Source organism: Chrysochloris asiatica, unplaced genomic scaffold (genome assembly GCF_000296735.1).
Source record: "Chrysochloris asiatica unplaced genomic scaffold, ChrAsi1.0 scaffold00021, whole genome shotgun sequence".
In the NCBI taxonomy this organism is placed as follows: domain Eukaryota; kingdom Metazoa; phylum Chordata; class Mammalia; order Afrosoricida; family Chrysochloridae; genus Chrysochloris; species Chrysochloris asiatica.
In genome coordinates, this window is record NW_006408539.1 from 10,263,334 (window position 1) to 10,283,711 (window position 20,378).

A 20,378-nucleotide genomic window follows, 5' to 3' on the forward strand; every position below is an offset into this window, starting at 1 on the left:
TCTGGTTACAGCTGCACCCTCATTCCTGCCCTTTGGATGCAGGGGAGGGGAAACTTGCAGTAGGGACTGGTCCTGTAGAAGGAAGCCTGACAACACAGGGGAGGAGGCAGTGCCTGAGAGAGAAGGGAGCAGGGGAGGAGGGTGTGAACAGCATTTGAAGAATCCCTGGGTGGTGCAAAGCCAGTTAGCGTTCTCCCTTGCCAACTGAAAGGTTGGCAAGGTGGAATTCATCCAGAGGTTCCTCCGAAGAAAGACCTGAGGATCTGCTTCTGAAAACTCAGCCGTTACTGCCATTTCTTTTACCAGTATTTGATGTCGAGGGAATTTTACATTTAGCCCATCTTGATGTGTGTACTATGTTAGTGTTTTCATTTGTAATTGCTGGGTTACTAATAGTATTGAGCCCTGCTGTGGCTCTGTAGGATAAGCACTGGACTTCTGACCACAAAGTCGGCAGTCAGTGACCCTAGACAGCATCACTGTGAGTCACAACTGACTCAATGACACAGAACAACAACAGTAATGTCGAGCAACTTTTTATGTAAATATTTGGCAGTTTGAATTTCTTCTTTTGTAAAGTCTTTTCCCTGTTTTCCTATTGTGATGTCTGACTTTTGCTGACTGGTTTCCCAGAGTTGTTCTTTATTCTGGAGTCTCTCCCTTTCTCAGTATTGTGTGATTCAAATATTCACAGCTCTTACTTTACTCTCTCACCGATGCCTTGATCAAGGAAGTTCTCCATTTTTATGTTGCTGTGGGTCAGAACCTACTCGACGGCACTTAACAACAACAATCATAAATACACAAATGATGTTGCTGAAGAAGAATAGTGAAAACACCATGGACTGCCAGAAGAACAAGCAAATCTGTGTTGGAAGAAGTGCAGCCAGAATGTTCCTTAGAAGCCAGGATGGCAAGACTTCATCTCTCACACTTTGGACATGTTTTCAGGAGGGACCAGTTCCTGGAGAAGGACCTCATACTTGGTAAAGTAGAAGGTCAGTGAAAAAGAGGATGACCTCCATTGAGATGGATTAGCACAGTGGTAGCTACAGTGGGCTCAAATACAACAGCAAACATAACAACAATTGTGAGGAGAACTCAGCACCAGGCAGGGTTTCATTCTGTTGTACATAGGGTCATTATGAATTGGAACTGACTCAACTGCACCTGACAACAACAATATATAAATTCATTTCCTGTTGGATAGTACTTTTTGAGTCTTGGTTAAGAAATCTTTCCTGTGATCATGTAGCTATTATCCTATTTTATTTCCTAAAAGCTTGACTATTATTTTATTTCCAAATAGCTTGACTGTTATTTGATTTTTACATTCCTGTATAAATTTTTGAATCCACTTGTCAAATTCTAAAGACTGGAAGGAAACAAAGAAAGGAGGTAAAGATGGAGAAAAACCTGCTGGGAATTTGATTGGGGATTATACTGGATCAATAGATCAATGTGGGGAGAATTAAATTCTTTACAACGTTGAGTTTCCCAATCAATTTATTTAGGCATTCTTTAATTTCTCTAATAAAGTTTTATAATTTTCTATGTTGAAGGCTTGCATACCTTTATTAGAATTATTTATAGTTGTGTGTATAATATATTTTTTCATTTTTGCTTGTTGCTGTTATACAGAAATACCATTGATTTTTGTTTACTGATTTTTAGTCTAAGAACCTTGCTAAATCCTAATATTAATTCTAATAGTTTATCAGTATATTCTCTTGGATTTTCTAAATTCACAAATCAATATTAAATAGTGTGTGTTCATCTTACAGCTGGCCATCTTCATGAACTTTCTTATTAGTTATAATAATTGGTCACTTGAGACTCTTGGAAGGAACCCTGGTTGCACAGTGGTTAAAGCATTCCACTGATAATTGAAAGGTCAGCAGTTCAAACCTACCAGCTGCTCTCCAGGAGAAAGATGTGGCAGTCTGCTGCCACAAAGATCCTTGGAGACCCTAGGAGGTAGTTTCATTCTGTCCTATAGAGTCCCTATGAGTCTGAATTGACTTGATGGCAGTGGGAGTTTTTGGTTTGAGGCTCTTGAGTTTTCTATGTACAAAAAATCATATTCACTTATAATTTTTAAGACATTTTTTTGTTGTGAATTGGGCTAAGGTTTACAGAGCAAATCCATTTTCCATTCAATAATTCATACACATTGTATATTTCATGTTATTGATTGTAATCCCCACAATGTAATACTCACTCATCCCAGATAGACCCTTTGTTTCTCTTTGCCATTCCTTCTTCTTTCCTAACCCTTCCTATCTTCTGAACTTTGTCCTTGGGCAAATGCTGACCTTTTGATCTGCAATGGTTAATTGTTATAGGTGTGTAGACCTCCCTGGTGTTACTGCTCATGAATAGACTTACCTGTTGTTTGGCTGAAAAGTGAATAATGGGGCGTGGTGGGAGGGTGGGGCGAGGAGTTGAGTTCAATTCCAGACCTGAAGAGGGACTGAGAATACTAGTCACAGGGCCTCCACCAGTCTCTTGTCAACCAATAAGTCTGGTCCTTTTTTAAAAAATGATTTTTAGTTTTGTTTCACATTTTTCTCCTACTCTCTCCAGGACCTTCTGACGTGACCCCTTTCAGAGTGGTTGGTAGTAGTAGCCAGGCACCATTAACTCTTGTTTCAGGATAGTGGAAACTGAGGAATGTGTGGTCTGTTAGTCCCTTGAATTAATTGTTTCCACTTGTCTAAATTTCTCTGCTAGCGTAGTGGTTACAAATCGGGCTGCTAATCTCATGATAAGCAGTTCGAAAATACTAGCTATTCTGCAGGAGAAAGATGAGGCTTTCTGCTCCGGTAAAGATTTATAGCCTTGGAAACCCTATACAGGGTCACTATGAATCGGAACCAACTCCATGGCACATAACCACCACCATTCTTTACTACAGAAAAGGAGATTCAATGGTGGCACCATAGATGGTCACTCACAGTCTTTTATGACCCCAGTAGCTGCTCTTCAAAGTCAGATGTAGAACATTTTCTTTGTGGACTACGTGCTGTCAATTGATTATGTTGTCCCACGAGAATATGGTCCTGCGCTCCCAAGCCTAGCGATTCATTCCCTCAAGGTAATTAATTGGTTATGACTAAGAAGTTTTCATAACTTTGCCCTTGTATGTTGTACTGTGAGCCCTGGTGTGGCACTGTAGGATAAGCACTGGACTGCTAACTGCAAGATCGGTGGTTCAGCGTCAACCAGCTGTTCTTGTAAACCCTATACAGGGCCACTGTGAGTTGGATCCAGCTTGATTGTACACAACAACAACATCCTCTCCTATAGTCATGGATATATTTGCAGCATATGTAACTACAAGGGTAAAAATATCTTCTGTTAAACCTATGTGTGTTCATAGGTATAGTCCCATTCTCTTGCCCATACCTGTTCTGCTTGTGTATTTCTCTATGTGTCCACTAGATTACTGTTATTACTGCTATGATTCTTGGTAGGTGCCATCGAGTCTGTACCAACTCTTAGCAACTTTATGTACAGCAGAATGAAACACTGTCCCGATCCTGGGCCAACCTCACTATTGTTGCCACGCTTGAGTCCATCGATGCTGCCACTTGGCCAATCCCTCTCGCTGGGGGTCTTCCTCTTTTTCTCTGACCCTCCACCTTACCAAACATGATGTCCTTCTCCAGTGACTGCTCCCTCCTGACAATATGTCCGACGTATGAGAGATGAAGTTTGGCGATCCTGGCCTCCAAGGAGCACTCTGCCTGCACTTCTTCCAACAGGGATCTGTTTGTTCTTTTGGCAGCCCATGGCACTTTCAATATTCTCCTCCAGCACCATAACTCAAAAGCATCAATTCTTCTATGGTCTTCCTTATTCACTGTCCAGCTTTCACGTGCATATGAGGTTACTGAAGATACCATGTCTTCGGTCAGGCGCACCTTAGTCCTCAAGCTGACATCTTTGCTCTTCAACACTTTAAAAAGGTCTTGTGCAGCAGATTTGCCTAATGAAATACATTGTTTGATTTCTTGACTCCTGCGTCCGTGAGTGTTGATAGTTGATTGAAGAAGAATGAAGTCCTTGACAACTTCAGTTTTTTCTCCATTGATAAGAATGTTATTTATTGGTCCAGTGGTGAGGATTTTCGTTTTTTTACATTGAGATGTAATCCATATGGAAGGCTGTGCTCTTTGATCTTCATCAGTAAATGTTTTAAGTCCTCTTCGCTTTCAGCAAGCAAGGTTGTATCTGTGTATATAGTAGTGTTCACCTCTGTTGCCTTTCACCCTTGTACTCCTTTCTTTGCATTGATCATAATGTGCTGATCTCCCCCTTACTGTATATTGCCTTACCCTTAACCCAAATCAAAATGTGTTAGTGATTTAACCTCCCTGTACTTCCTACCTCTGGTACCTATCAAAAAATGGTTCTTTTTGTGTAGAAACTTTTCTTGACTTTTTTAAGAGAGCGGTGTCATGCAATGTTCGTCCTTTTATGACTGAAGAATTTCACTTGGCATAATGTCCTCCAGGTTCATCCATGTTATGAGATGGTTTGCAGATTCATCATCATTCTCTGACATTGCATTGTATCCCATTGTGCATCTCTTCCTTAATTTGCTTATCCATTCATCTGTTGATGGGCACTCGGGTTGTGTCCATCTTTTTGCTATTGGGGATTGTGCTGCAGTAAACATGAGTGTGTATACATCTATTAGTTTCATGGTTCTTATTTCTCTAGGATATATACATAGTAGTTGGGTTGCTGGATCCTAAGGTACTTTTACTTCCAGCGTTTTAAAGGAGATCTATATTCTTTTCTACAGTGTTTGTACCATTTTACAATCACACCAGCAGCATATGAAGGTTCCTTCTCTCCACACCCTTGCCAGCAGTTCTCGTTTTCTGCTTTTGTGAACTTTGCTATTAATGTTGGCATGGAATGATAGAAGGAAGAGCCAACTCTGAAACCTAAGAGGCTATGGCCCCACAGTTTGAGATCCAGGAGACTGTGACCCCATCTTTTGGAACTGAGAAGACCCTGCTTTGAGTGCTCCTTCCAACAGTTCTACAGATCCCTAAGTGGCTTCAGGGACTGTCCTTTCCTTTTCTTGGAGAACAACAAATGTAGCTCATTTGGCTTGTTAATTGCCTGTAGAATTCCAAAAGGCAGACAGCATTCTTTCCTGTCATTCTTTCTCTGTCCCCTCAGTCTGAGCTGATAACTTTTCTGCTGGGGGATTTGCTTAGATCCATCAGTCACATCCTTACTTTCTTTAACATTCTGTTTTTGTTTTGCACAGTTCGTTTTTAAATCTCTCTCTTTCCTCTCACATTTTACTACAAGCAACATGGGGAAAACAGGCAGCCCTTTTAAGAGCTTGCTTAGAAATCTCCTCATCCAGATATCCAAGCTCATCACTTACACCAAACATTTGAACATGAATCCGACAAGTGCTTTGCCACTGCTTAAAAAGCATCACTCTTCCTCCATTGTCCGGACGCATGTTCAGCATTTTCTTTTAAACCCTCAACCAGAAGCAGATTTTCATCCACACTTCTAGGAATGGTCTGTTGCTGGCGCCATATGTATTCTCTAAGTGATGGAGATTTTCTCTATAGCTCTCCTGACTTCATTGTGAGCTCTCACCAGAATTGTCTTTGGCAACCATACTTCTACCAATAGTTTCTTAAAGGAAATCTAGACTTTACTGTTTGTTATTGTCTCTTCTGAATTTCTACTCCAGATAATCTCCATGCGTCTTGGCAGGTCTCTCCCCACATCTTTGCTCTGCTTACTTGTTTAATCTCTTTTATATCTCAAAAGAGATTGACTCAGATATATCCTACATGAATCCTGCCTTGTTAAACATAATAAAGGCAACCTATCTCCAAATGGGATTATAACCAACCTGTTAACAATGATTGTGTGTATGTGCCATAATGTGTTTATCCATTCATGTGTTGATGGGCTGGAGGTTAGGATTTGCAGTACGTACTGTTGAGGGACACAATTCAATTCATAACAATGATAGAAAAATTAATATTGAAATCATCTGCTTTGTGTCACTGCAGGTTAATGCACTGGACTTCAAGGTTGGTTTGAACCACAAAGTTGATGGTTCAAGGTCACCATCCACTCTTCGGAAACCCTATACAGGGACACTGTGAATCAGAACCAACTCAAAGGCACTTAAATTAACAAGAACCATGGTTAGATACTGTTCTAAAAAGCATCAACACTTCAGCCTCCCTTCATTAGTGTATGTTTTCTAAAAAGGTGACATATGTTAATGTAATGATACTCTTTGGAATGCGTGTGATGAGTTAAGGGGTATTCATAGCCACATAGAGCTGTTGATGTATTGTTTTTTAATACATCACATTCTTGGTCTTTAGTTTTTACTAAACTCTGAGTAGGCTGGAATACTTGTATATCTTCAAGTCATTTTGGTTTCTTTTCTATAAAGAACTTATAACGCTACTTTTTGAATCATCACATAACTGAGAATGCCTTCCTATAGGAAAGGCCTCTGGAGTGGCGTACAAATCTAGCATTATAATCACAAGGTTAGTCTCACTCATAATTCCTTTCAATAACTATATTTCTCATCTTTCTGAAAATTGTCTATCTCATGCATCCTGCTGCTACTGCTGCTTCGTTCCATCGAGTTGGTTCCAACTCTTAGCGATCCTTTGTAGGGTTTCTGAGGCTGTAAATCGTTAGAAGAGCAGAAAGCCTCATCTTTCTCCCTCATGACATACCAGTATTTATCAATGTCTGTCAGTTTTTTTTTTAAACAATTGTTGCTGCTGTTTCATAGGCGCCATCTTGAGATGCCAGATAAATTCAGTAACGTTTTCTTTCAGTTTCAGTAAGATGCTGTTTTTAGACGAATGTTCTCTGATTGTCAGATACGGGCTTCCTTTTCTGTTTTGCAGTATCTTTTTCATCAGGGTCTTGTTCTCCTGTCTGTGTATTCTCAGATGGGAAGAGCACTACCAGATCGGGTATGCTCAGTAAGAAGGAAGTGTGTTCTGTCCATGATCTCCTTTCTGGGGGTCTTGCCTTCACCTGCATTAAATCGTCAGCTGATCTACCTAACTCAGTTCCTAATGTCTACCCAGCTTTCTCATGATTTGGTCATACTGTACCAACATGATTCATCTCGACATCCATTCCTGAAGGCTCTCAGTTGACACAGAAGTTAAGCACACATGTGACCTGCTGATTCAGAACCATGGTTCTGATTCATAGCGACGCAATAGGACAGAGTTAGACGGCTCCACAGGGTGTCAGAGGCCGCCAACCTTTATGGATGCAGACTGCCTCATCTTTCTCCAGCTAAGTGGCTAGTGGGTTCAAAATGCCAACAGTTCTGCCCATAGAGTCTTGTGGTCAAGAGCAACTCAGTGGCAATGGAACCCACTCCTGGGTCACCAACCAGCTGAGCAGTTGGAGAACGTGGAATCTGGCATCCCAGTGCTCTGCATGCAAGGCCTCCTCTTGTTTCTGCACCCTGTGAAGGGCACGTACCTCTGAACACCGAGCTGAGGGCCACCACTGCCTCCTCTCCTTCATCCCCGATGCTGCTCAGTTGTTTTCTGAGAGTCGCAGTTCTCAGTCAGTAGGCGGAGAGGAGTGGGCCACATTCTGGCTCTTTCAAAGACAGCATCTGCCTGCCAACTTATCAGTAACTGCTTCACTTGAATGCTTGAGCACTTGGGGTGTTCTTTTCCCATCCAGTTTCATTGGCTTTGTCTGTAGGTGAAAATGCCTCATCAGATTGGCTGCAGTTCTTGTTTGCAGAGTGGTGAGTTTTTATCATTTATTCTAGGTCTTTGAGATGATTCTTTTAGAATGTTTTTGTCATGATGCTACTGGATTATTCTGTGTCAGGCTTTCCTAGTCATTTTTAAGGCAAGTGTCTCTGTCCATAATGAACTACCTGCTTTAGTCACTCATGGCTTTCTGGATAGCTTTGAGGAACTCGGCCACATGGCAGAGCTATTCTAATTAGTGCTGTTGAGGTGACCAGAGTGTGAAGAGTAGAACTGTTCCATTGGATTGTCAAGACTGTGATCTTTTAGAAGCAGGTTGCCAGGCCTTTATTCTAAGGCACCTCTGGTGGGTTCAAACCACCAACCTTTCAGCTAGTAGTTGTAACACCCAGGTAACTAGAGACCCCTGATAGCCAGGTGTCCTCAGAGACAGAATAGATGACCAGACATTGTGATGTCAAAGGCTGAGTGTCCCCGATAACGTGTTCTTATGGGCAAGTGAGGGAAAAAGAAACAAACGAAAAGCTCCATCCACGTAGAAGTGAGGTGATGTGGCTTCTCTGAATCCTCACTGGCTGACTGTGGTCTGTATTAGGTAAGCCATGCCACCTGCAGGAGCCTCTGTCTTCTAAAACAAAGGATTGGACAACACATTTGCTAACATCCTGCCATGGTTTGACCTGGACCCCCTTGCTAAGAGAAACTTGATCTTTGGGGCTCTAACTTTTGCTCTCAGAGTCCCTGGTGAAAGGGAAACCCAGGCAGAAGGCATGTCCCCATAGGGTATGCAATATGCAAGGGTGGACCTGCTGGGAGATCGGCAAGAGCCAACAGAGGGTAAGAGTCCCAAACACCCTTCTCTGGAGTCTCACCCTCTGGGGGCCACTGTAAACCTTTATGAGACCCCATGTTTTTTGTCCATGCATAAGCAATTCTCCAGACACCCAATGAACCCAGACCCTGACTCACCTTCAGTAACTTTGTATTGAAAGTTACAATGGGAACAGGAAATAAAATTTGTTTTCTTCAGGAAAGATCTTTGTACCACAGGAACTAAGAATGGCCCCTCTTCTGTCTGCCTCTTGTTTGATACTTCATAGACACTGGGTAACATGTTTCATGGCCAACCTACGTCTCATCTTTTTAACACTCAAACGAAAGCCAGGGCAGGGAAAGGGGTTGGTGTCATCCTCGAAGTTGTCTAAACGAGAGGCAGAGAATTCTGGAGGAGACCCCCACAGGGTTGGAAGTTTGCCTGAAATCAGACGTGAAACCCTTTAAAGTCAAAGCTGGGGTTGTATTCCACATGGCTCAGGCAACAAGAATGATGCTGAACCTCCCGGGGCTCCCAGCATCACCAAGGAACACGATCCCTGCCTTCCAAAGATTCCAGTGTTTGCTTGTGTGGGTGGCTGCCCTGCTGTCTCCAGCTTCTTTCCCCCTGCTCTCTACCCTGCTGCCCCTGATACTTTCTCTAATCTTCCAACATGAGGTTTATCCACCTTGGAGTGCCTTGACGGTCCAGGATCATTTGCCAAATGGTCTGTAGGTTTTTCTTGCCAAGACTGTGCGCCTGCTCTCACAATTAGAAAGGAGTGGAATGAGGGAGGAAATCGTCAAGAATGGCTCCGAATCCATTTGGGAGGTACATCCTCTCTGTCTGTGCCTTGGCCACTCAAATGAATGTTGGTCTGGGTGTCATGGTCTCCAGCTGAGTGGTTGGCATCTAGTCCATGAAGACCAAGCTCTCAATCTTGAGACGAAGCCATTATGTTTCCTGTCTGACAAATGTTTGGGAAAACAAGTGCCCAGTTTGACCTCTGTGGGCCAAGCTAATGGCACCGGCTCCACCGTCATCTGAGCCAGGGTGGTACTGCATGACAAGACCGGGAGTCACAGAGAAATAGGGGACAGTACAAGGTATCTGGCTGTAAACACGTTGTTCAGGGCTGTGGAGTCAGTACTTAGTAGTGACCCTGTAGAGGGTTTCCAGGGAGCAGTTGGTGGGGTTTGAACCACCAACCTTTCAGTTGGTCCTTATCGTACAGTGCCACACTAGGACTTCATGATAAACTTGGTGGTGGTGGTTGTGTACCACCGAGCTAGTTCTGACTTATAGTGACCCTGTTTAGGGTTTCTAAGGCTATAAATCTCCAAGGGAGTAGACAGTCTCATCTTTCTCCTGTGGAGCAACTGGTAGATTCTAATTGTAATCGTATGCTTAGCAGCCCTGCTTGTAATCCATACACCACCAGAGCTCCTACAACAAAGTTGTTGTTGTTCAGTGCCATTGAGTGAGTTCCAACCCTTGTATAGAGTTTCCGAAGAGCGACTGGATGAGCTTGAACTGCTGACCTTGCAGTTCAAATTGACTTTGCAGTCCAGCATATTAACCCACAGGGGCCACACCAGGACTCCAGCAAACTGTGTTATTGTTGTTGTTGTTAAGTGCCATCGAGTCGGTTCTGACCCATAGTGACCCTGTACAGGGTTTCTGAAGGTGTAAATCTTTACGGGAGTAGAAAGCCTCATCTTTCTCCCGTGACCTTAAGGTTCACAGCCTGATTTGTAACCACTACGCTACATTGTTGTTGTTGTTGTTAAGTGCCATCGAGTCGGGTCCGACCCATAGCGACCCTGTACAGGGTTTCCGAGGGTGTAAATCTTTACGGGAGTAGAAAGCCTCATCTTTCTCCCGCGGAGCGGCTGGTAGTTTCGAACCGCTGACCCTAAGGTTCACAGCCTGATTTGTAACCACTACGCTACCAGATCTCCTTTACATAGCACAAAATAATTAAATGATGAGTTGAAAAGACTACCTCTCAAACCCCCTCACCCTCACTAAGCCCTCGCTCCTCCAGTAGGGTGACCTGTGCCCCTTGCAACAGCTGGCCCTTGGTGGCCAATAGAAATGCTAGAGTCTGAGCCTCAGCTCTTGTATTTCAGGCCCCCAACACCCCTGTGCAGCCAGTGTTTGTCTCTTTGCTAGGCCCCGGGAAGGCTGCATTGCTAAGATTTACCAGTAGTAAATGGTTTACTGAACGTTGCATATGTGCTATCAGACTGCAGCCCTCCCGCTTTCTTCTTTCCTGTTTGAATGCAAGGCTGACTTTAAGGCTCAGGAAGAGACAAACTAGTTCCAGAGAAGGGGTGCTCACCTGAAATCCATCCCCTCTACCAAAGCCAGCCCATTGCTCTCAAAGCAGTTCCAACTCAGGGTGACCCCATATGTGTTACAGTAGAAGTGTTCCCTGAAGGGTTTCAATGACTCAATTTTTTTGGAAGAAGATCACCAGGTCTTCCTTCTGAGGCCCCGCTGTGTAAACTCGAACCCCCAACCTTTTGTTAGCAGCTGAGAGCATCACCGTTTGCATCACCCAGAGACTTTCGCATGCTTATCACTAGCTTACTATTCCATTTGTAAGAAAGAACGTTTTGTTTGTTTGTTTGTTTGTTTGTTTGTTTGTTTGTTTGTTTTCAGACAAAACGAAGAGTTGATATTCCTTTCCTTTTACCTCAAAAACCCCATCAATTTCTGAGGGAGCCAGGATGAAGGCACAAATATGAACTGGCTTTGCCTCAGTTTTTCCAGTACTCCAGCCCGTGTGTTCTTCATGGATGTTCCCTCCTTACTGGAGAGGGTCAGTTGTGCAAGGCCTTGTCAGAGGAGTAGCTTTGGGGTCTCTAGCTGAAAAATGAAGATGCTTCTTTCTTCTAGAGACTTATTTTCCAAACCATATACTTGGAGGTTAAGTGTCTGTCTTGACAAATGCTCGTCTTGGAAGGTTTCCTGCCCCACCCCCTCCCGGTGTCATGGCAAGATCACATTGAACTATTCAGGGAAAGTATTTACTGAATGCAGGGAGAATAGAGCCTCCTTGCATTATTTATCAGGGGCTAACAATACCCATCATATGTAGAATGTATTTGGACATAAATTAGTGATGTTAGCAAACACCAGTGGTCCAAAACCTATTAGGATCTCTGACAGATATGTAAAAACATATCAAGTCTTACCTCTTTCAGGAGGCTGGGAATTGGCTATGAGACAACTTTACAGGGAAAACAAGAATCTTTAACCCGTTCTTTGCCACTAGCGCTCTGGGTAGTTCATCTACCGTTGCATGGTGGTGATGGTGTGCTGTGGAGTTGGTTCCAACTCATAGAGACTCTGCATAGGGTTTCTGAGGCTGTCAATTTCTATAGGAGCAGGAAGCCTCATATTTCTCCCACAGTACTGCTGGTAGTTTTGACCTGCTGACCCTGAGGTTAGCAGTCTGATTCATAACTACTGCGTGACCAGAACTCCTTTACCATTGAGCAAGACCTAGAAAATCATTCCAAATTAGGAATTCTTAACCTCACTTCTTTCTGCGCTGTCTTCTTTCACCTTTTCCTATAACGAAAGAAAGGATGCTCCCATTCACTGAGCACGTTCTCAGCCAGATGTCCCAGCTAGCTTTTGGACCTTCTGGAGTGGTGGGCATTCATATAGATTATATAGATGAGGAAACGGAGTTTCAAGGCCGTGCTGATAGTGATTATGGTGGAATTTGAAAGCAAGTCTGATTGCAAGCTCATGCTTCTTTCCTTACATCTGACTCAACCCTTGGGCAGCCAGGTTGTTCCTGACTTCTTTATCTATCTCTATAATAGTGTTACAGAACACAGAACCACAAAACCAGTGGTCTAAAACAATAAACACTTATTTCTGCACAGGAGTCTGGGGGTTGGCTGGGCAATTCTGCTGAGCCAGGCCAAACTCAGCTGATCTTGGCTGAGTTCTCTGGCACACATCAGTGCAGGGTTGTCTGGGGCCCACTGATCCAGGATGGCTGTGTCTAGGGTACCTTCTCCAGCAGGCTGGCCAAGCCTTGTTCACATGGTATTGGGCAGTGCTCCAAGAGAGTGAACCAAGTACATAGCTTCTTGAGGTCTGGGCTCAGCACTGTCACATTGTCACTTCTGTCACATGGTCAAGCAAGTCCCAAGAGCAGCCCAGAATCAAGAAGAGGAATTAACACCTCTTGCTGGGAGGAGCTGTAGCGTCCTGTTGTAATGGTTGTGGCAGTTGGATAGTGGGAAAAGCATCATTGTAACGGTTGCAGTGGTTGGATAGTGGGAAAAGCATCATTGGAGCTATTTTTGCAACCAGTCAGCCACAGTCTCTGTGGTGCTGCTCCGTGCTCTATGGCATCTGCTTCCCATAAGCCTTGGTTTGCACTCCTTCCTTCTTCTCAAAGCCTGCTAGGAGCCTTCTCATCCTACTAAGGGGCTTGATGATGGAGGGGAGTTGAAAAAGGACCCTTTCCCAAGGTGACAGAGGGAGCGGTTGTTATAGTTGCGTTAGCTGCCACAGGGAAACGCAGTGCTGCCTAGTTCTGGGTCACCTACAAGATCGGTGTAGATCAGACCACAGGATTGTAACTGGCTGTTTTCGAAAGCAGATCACCAGGTCTTTCTTCCTATTCTGTCTGAGTCAGGCATACCTGCTAAAACCTATTTAACATATTATGCAAGGTTCCACTGACACAAGGTGCCTTGGCCAGGAATCAAACCCTTGTCTCTTCCATGGGAGGTGAGACTATCACCACTGTGCTCATCCCATTTCAGTCTAGCTAGGCATTAAGCCTTCAGCCAGTCTGATGACGCTAAATCAAGGCACATTCAGCATTATCCAGTAGGCTAGAATTGTGAGGGTGTGGGGAGCAGACCTTCCAGGGGTCTCAGAAGCCACACCAAGATAGAGTTTTTTCTGACTACACAGAAGACTGGAGTTTCTTCAGAATTTCCTGATCACTGCCTCTGGCCCACACTGAACGTCTGAGCACAATATTGTGTTTAATTGTAGAGCCAGGATTCTCCTGCTGGCTGGGCAGTCAGCCACTTACTTCCCCTTGGTCTCTGCAGGGGCTGTGGTTTGGGAGCAGTACTGTAAGGGAAGCTGAATCCAGCCAGCAGGACTCCATGTTGGCACAGTCTACACAGGGAAAGATGTTGGCTGCGGGTGTGTTGGGGGCAGGCAGGGTGTGCAGAGGCAGGGCTAGCTGGAGGTAAGAGTGGAGGAGACAAAAAGAAGTAGAAAGGACAGATAGATTTGCAGAGGGATAGGGATCTTATTAGAAAGCTCATGAAGAAGAAATAGCAAGTGAGAATTGAGAAGAAACAAGAGACAGGGGGTTAGAAATCAAGGGGGCAAACAAAGGAGGCTGATAGACCAGATCAGATGCCATGAACCTCCTTTGAATGTGCACTGGGTGGCTGTCCAGGTCTCTTCCTTCACACACACATCATGTGCCCTCACTGGGACCATAGCTAGGCAGTAGGAAGGACCTTGGGATTAAAGATCCCTCTTCATAGACCCTGGAGTTCACAGCCTGGGAGGGGAGTTGTTATTAGCTGGTGTGGAGTGGGCTCTGTCTCCTATGACCTTATATGAAGCAGAAGCAAACATTGCCCGGTCCTCTGCATCTTCATGATGCTCAGTATGTCTAATCCATCGCTGTGGCTCTTGGGAGGGGCGAGAATTTCTGATTCTGTTCTAGACTGGGTAGATAGAAGGTGGTTGTCAACTCAGACAAAGTGTGACCCAATGTGGCAGAGTAGAACTACGGATAGGATTTGCTTGGCTATACTCTTCATGGGAGTAGAGTTCCAAGTCTTTCTCCTGCAGAACCTCCGGATTGGGTTCCAACCACCAGATTTTTGATTAGCAGCCAAGTGCTTAACTGTTGTGCCACCAGGGCTCCTTGGTAGATAGGGTAAAGATCCTTGAAGAGGCATTTGCCAGCATGGCATCTCAAAGTTAGAATGGGTTATGTGTGACAACAGCCTACAGTTTCCTTGGTTCTTCCGCCTGGTGGAGGAGAGATGAGAGAAGGTGTCACCGAGGAAGACAGTGTTTGCCTTTCATTCAGGAAACAAAGTAAAATTGTACCAACAAGGGACAGGACCATGGAAGGCCAATTGATGACGCAATTGGAAGAAACCTGGATGATCATTTCCAGTCCAATCACCATCAAGAAAGTGAAGTCCCAGGGAGGCCAAGGTGTCAAGTGCTGAGTTCACACAGCAGAGCGAGACTTTGGACTTAGGTCTGGTGGGATACTGCCCCACCCTTATCCACGTTACTTTTCACCGCCATTAAGTTACCGCAGAAAAATAATGAATAAAACTACAAATAAGGACTACCATTCTCAAATCTTGGCTATAGGTTAATTGTTGTTGTTGTTGTTAGGTGCCATCGAGTCGGTACCAACCCATAGCAACCTTATGCACAGCAGAACGAAACACTGCCCGATCCTGGGCCAACCTCACTCTTTCTTCTTCGTCTATCCTTGTCTGGAAGCTCATTTGAAACCTGTCCATGGTATTTTAAATAAACCATGGTATTTTAAATACCATGAGTGACCCTGCTGGTATTTAAAATACCGGTGGCATAGCTTTCAGAACCACAGCAACTCACAAGCCACCACAGTTCGACAAACTGACAGACGAGTGGTGGATAGGTTAATTAGTACGGGTTTATAATTAATTTACATTAGCCGTTTTCACTCCTTGTCAAATTAGCAGATCACCTTGTCAAATTAGGCCCAAAATACACTTCCAGTACTAATAATTCTGTGATAAACCATCAGGTTGAATTCCCCAAAAACAAATGAGAAGGTTCAGCCAAATACAGAAAAGATAGTTCTAGATGGTTCTGAATTCACAGAGCAAAATCCAACTTGTGGGGGCGTTTGGGCTGTAGAGCAGGTAGAACTGAAGTTCTGACCCCATGTCAGATCACGTTTGCTTCACGGCTTCCTGCAGGACCTAGGGAGGTGGACTTGTGTCCCCGTGTCCAAGTTCAGGCCCTAGTGCTAGTTCTATCACCCTAAACAACTCACAGCACCATCAACTGTGCAGTGGAAATCAATACTTCTGGTCCCCTTTCCTGTGGGAGAAAGTCCTGTCAGGGGCCCAGATCTTAGCATCCATCTGATGGTCCAGCTGCCTGGCTGTGCCCCATGGAAGGCACTCCGCTTCCCTGGGCTGCTGGTTCCCCATCTGTAAGCTGACAGCCCAGAACTCTAAAGCTGTGTGACTGTGATCAGCTTCAACCATGGAGTAAGAATGTTCAAGTAGCTCAAGAGCTAAAGCTATTGCACCTCGGGGACCAGGTGTTGCGGTGAGGTGGGTTTTCAGGATGACTCTGGGCTTGTATCTGCATCACAGACACAACCAGGTACTGTCCCCTTGGCCTACACGTCGCCACTCTACCCACACATTCATACATACTTCCACCACACACAACTCCATCTTACTCACACCAGACAACGCACACACCTCCATCTTACTCACACCAGACAATGCACACACCTCCACCATACTTACACATATTCACTGCACACACATACACATTCACCAAACACACACCTACACTCACAATACATCCAACACACACACACCTGTGCACACACCTCCACCACACACACACATACCTACATACATACATACCTACACATACACATACCTCAACCCCACACACATACCTATACACACATATCCTTCCACCATACACACATACATGCACACATACCTCCGCCACACATATACCTACACACACATAACCTACACACACACCTCCACGACACACATACCTATACACACACCTCCACCACGCACATACACCTGGGGACCCTGCAGCCTGGATCCAGCTGTGAGCTCCCAGGGAAGCAACTGGCAGACAGCCCCTTCTGGGTTCCCCACCGTCTCTTTTGTTTCCACCTTCACCACCTTCAAACCCAGCAGCCACTCCATGGAGGAAAGCTATAGTAGCCTGCTCCTATAGAGTGTATCCTTGAAGCCCTGTGGTGTATTTCTACTTTGCCCTGTGGTGTATTTCTACTCTGCCCTGTGGTGTATTTCTACTCTGTCTTGTAGTGTTAAATAGTCAGAATTGACTCAATGGCACACAAGACCATCAGTAATATGGGTGTGTGCTACACAGATGCCTAAAAAACCAGTACAGACCTTCACCCAGCACTGTCCAAACGCCCTGTGGGAGGTACAAATACAGCATCATCGGATGAATAAGCAATATTAGTGTGTAGCGCTGTAGGATCAGCACTGGGTTGCGAACCACAAGGTCAGTGGTTCAGATTCACCAGCTGCTCTTCAGAAAACCCTATACAGGGTCGCTATGAGTCAGAACCAACTGGATGGCACTTAACAATTGGAGCCCTAGTGGTACAGTGGGTTAAGCGTTGGGCTGCTAACCAAAAGGTCAGCAGTTCAAACCCACCAGCTGCTCCATGAGAGACAGATGAGGCCATCTGCTTCCGTAGAGATCACTGCCCTTAGGTTGCTATTAGTAGGAATCGCCTCAACAGCGGTGGGATGATTAAGCCCAAGAAGCCTGAACTGAGAAAACATGAGCCATGATTACAGAAGGTCTGTGCCTACACTTATTTATCAGGAGAGTATCAGGGACTGGAGTTCATTCAGAATCTTCCAGATGAAGGTTGGCACCTGAACAACTCAGGAGGTTGGGCCAGAAACCAGAAGTAGCGATGTGGCCAAACACACTGGTTCCCCTTTTCAGAATGTCTTGAGGTTCTAAAAAGCACAGATTCCAGTACCATGGCTCCCACGTGACAATCAGAATGTCCAGGAACGGAGCCCCAGAGCTGCTCTGCCAAAAGCCCCCCTTGGGTGTGGGTGCCATTTCCGTAGAAGGTGGAGGGTCTGGAGAACTGGATTCTTTCTCTGCATCTACAGCAGACCTTGCTGTCAGGTGGAGCCTCACTCATAGTGACCCCGTATAGGTCAAAGTAGAACTGTGCTCCATAGAGTATCTATAGCTAGTTTTTCAGAAGTAAATCACCATGAGTTTCTTTAGAGTTATGTGTGGGCAGATTCAAACCTCTAAGTTTTCAATTAGCACCCAACCTTGTGGACCATTTGTACCTCTTGGGACTCCAAGGCACATAAATTAATGTCCTATATGCATCTGTCTTTCCAGGTGTAGAGACACATGCCTACTAAATCAAACAGCCTCTATACCTCCTCATTGGCATCAGGACCCTGAGGGTCTTTCATTGTAACTTTGGACTTCCTTCCCTTGCCCAATGTCTTCTGTACCGGCTTCTCTTCAAATTGGCCAAATTAGAATTTGGTAGACCATCCCTTAAAAAGCTCTGGTGGCTTAGTGGTTAAGCTCTCAGCTGTGAGCCAAAAGGTTGGTGATTCGAACCCATGAGCCACTCCATGAGACTGTAGCCTGGGAAACCCTGTGGGGCAGTTCTCCTCTGTCCTGTACGGTCACCGTGAGTTGGCATCTGCTTATTGGCAGCAGGTTTAAACCCCCCTTTTCCTAGTCTTGCTCTGCCCCCGACTCTTTTTCTTTCCAAGAAAAGGGTTTGGGTTGGGATGTCACCATCATTCTGTCACTTCTCATTGCATTCTGTTGACAGTTTTCAGAGTCACGTGGGTAGAAGCTCTGATTTTGAAAAATTACTCACTTTTAAAAGGATCCCTAATGGTGCAGTGGCTAAGAGCTTGGCTGCTAACCCAAAGGTTGGGGTTCGAACCCACCAACCATTCCATAGGAGAAAGGTGTGGCAGTCTGCTTCTGTAAAGGTGGCAGCTTTGGAAACCCAGTGAGGCCATTCTACTCTGTCCTAAGGGCCACTGAGAGTCCTAATCAACTCGTTGGCTATGGATTTGGATTTTGTTTTGGTTATGCATTTTTAAGTTTTGACCTCAGAAGGTCATTTCAGCTGAGCTGAAACAGGGGCTGTCTAACCAGACATCCCCCCTGGAGACCCAGGAGTCACCACTATCCTCTTAGCACCTGATTTCAGGGACAAAGACTCTGAAGAGTGTGTTGGGGCAGGGGGATCGAGAGAATGATTGGTGGCATTTGGTTCACAATTAGGCAATGTCAGACAGCCCTGCTATTTTCTCTTTTCTCCCTGACCCCACCAGTGGGTCCATTCCATCAGCAGGAGCTGAACTGGGACGGCCAGCTATTAACAGATGGGCAATTTGCACAATAAAGTTGAATGGTTTATGTTCCCTTGTAGGACTCTAGTCAGTGGTGTCCCTGGATCAGTGTCTTGGGTGTGGGTCCTGAAACCTTGCACTGACTCCACTTTCTTCTCTTTCCCTTCAAGCATGCAAGCGCAAAGAGCAAGAACCAAACAAAGACAGGAACAATTCCCAGAAGAAATCCCGCCTGGTTTTCACCGACCTCCAACGCCGAACACTCTTTGCCATCTTCAAGGAGAACAAGCGCCCATCCAAGGAGATGCAGATCACCATCTCTCAGCAACTGGGTCTAGAGCTCACCACTGTCAGCAACTTCTTCATGAACGCCCGGCGCCGCAGCCTGGAGAAGTGGCAAGACGACTTGAGCACAGGGGGCTCCTCGTCCGCCTCCAGCACTTGTACCAAAGCGTGACGGAAGGACTTTTGTTGGGCACAAGCCACCTCCACGTGAGGACAACAGATACCAAAAGAAAACTCGAAGGAAAAGGACACCGGACGGATTTTTAGCTGGGGCCCTTCACTGGTGACTCGAAAGCACAATTCTCTTAAAAAGAAACTTCTCTTCTAGCTGTGATCATAGGCCAGGTGTTCTTTTTTGTTTTGAATGGCTATGGAGTCCCAAGTGCAAGCTGAAAAGTAATCTCTTTGAGCCAGGCCATTGTCCTCAGAGCATGCTAAGCATTCCAGAAATCCAAATGGGGCCTTTCTGTAAGGAGTTAATTCCGACGTGGTGTCAGCCAAGCTCAAGATTGCTTCAAATATCAACAGTCCCATTTTTTGAGTCCTGTCACCCTCTTGCTGTCAGAATTCCCATGAGTTACAGTGGGAATTTGATCGCTGTATGAATTCTGAGTTTCGGCTCCCAAGATGCTACAATAAGAGAAGAATCCAGCAACGAGAATGACCTCATTTGCTTTCCAAGTGTTTAGCACCATCATACCATAGTACACCAACATTCACAGCCATAACAGAAAAACAAAACAAAAAATCCACACATCGAAATGATAATTACTGAGCACAAATTTTAACCATGGAAGCTAATAAAAAGCAAAAACCCAAGGACCTGTTTTTTCCAACTCAGGCATCTTTTCATTGAATGGTTTGGAGAGTTTTTAGGTTGATCCAGTTTACAGTTTTCTTTTCCTTACCTCCTGGAAATCTCATGTGGTCTTGGATCCGTCAAAAGCAAATCAGTTCACTTGAGCTCAAAATATCAAGCACAAGGAAGACAAACAGAGAACAGTTCTGGATTCACCGCATCTGGATTTTCAAGACTCCGATTGTGAAGTCATTAGGGAATTGTGGGGAATATGGCTTCAAGCACATTTTGCAGTTTGCTACAAATTCTGTGTTTGCACATGACACAGACGCACACTCAGGAGGCCAGTTTAACTGTTACGGTACATGGAGCAAATGCAGCGTTTGAAAAAGATCTAGATTTTTTTAGATCATTCTGTATCCTTCTCACTTATCCGTCATCTGGTTCCTCCTGCTGTGCATTATGACCACAACATGACTCATTATTCTCACTCTTTAAAATTTGGGTTATCCCCTCATCCATCCATCCCATGGGTA

General features: G+C 44.8%; 1 protein-coding gene across 1 annotated transcript in view; it reads left to right on the forward strand.

The window, feature by feature from the left end:
• The window catches only part of ONECUT2 (one cut homeobox 2), a 46,525-nt gene extending 27,310 nt beyond the window's left edge, over positions 1-19,215 (forward strand). The window contains exon 3 of the mRNA XM_006837567.1: positions 18,929-19,215. Within this exon, the coding sequence (XP_006837630.1) occupies positions 18,929-19,215 (287 nt within the window). The remainder of the gene's footprint in view (positions 1-18,928) is intronic.
• The last annotated feature ends 1,163 nt before the right edge of the window (positions 19,216-20,378 follow it).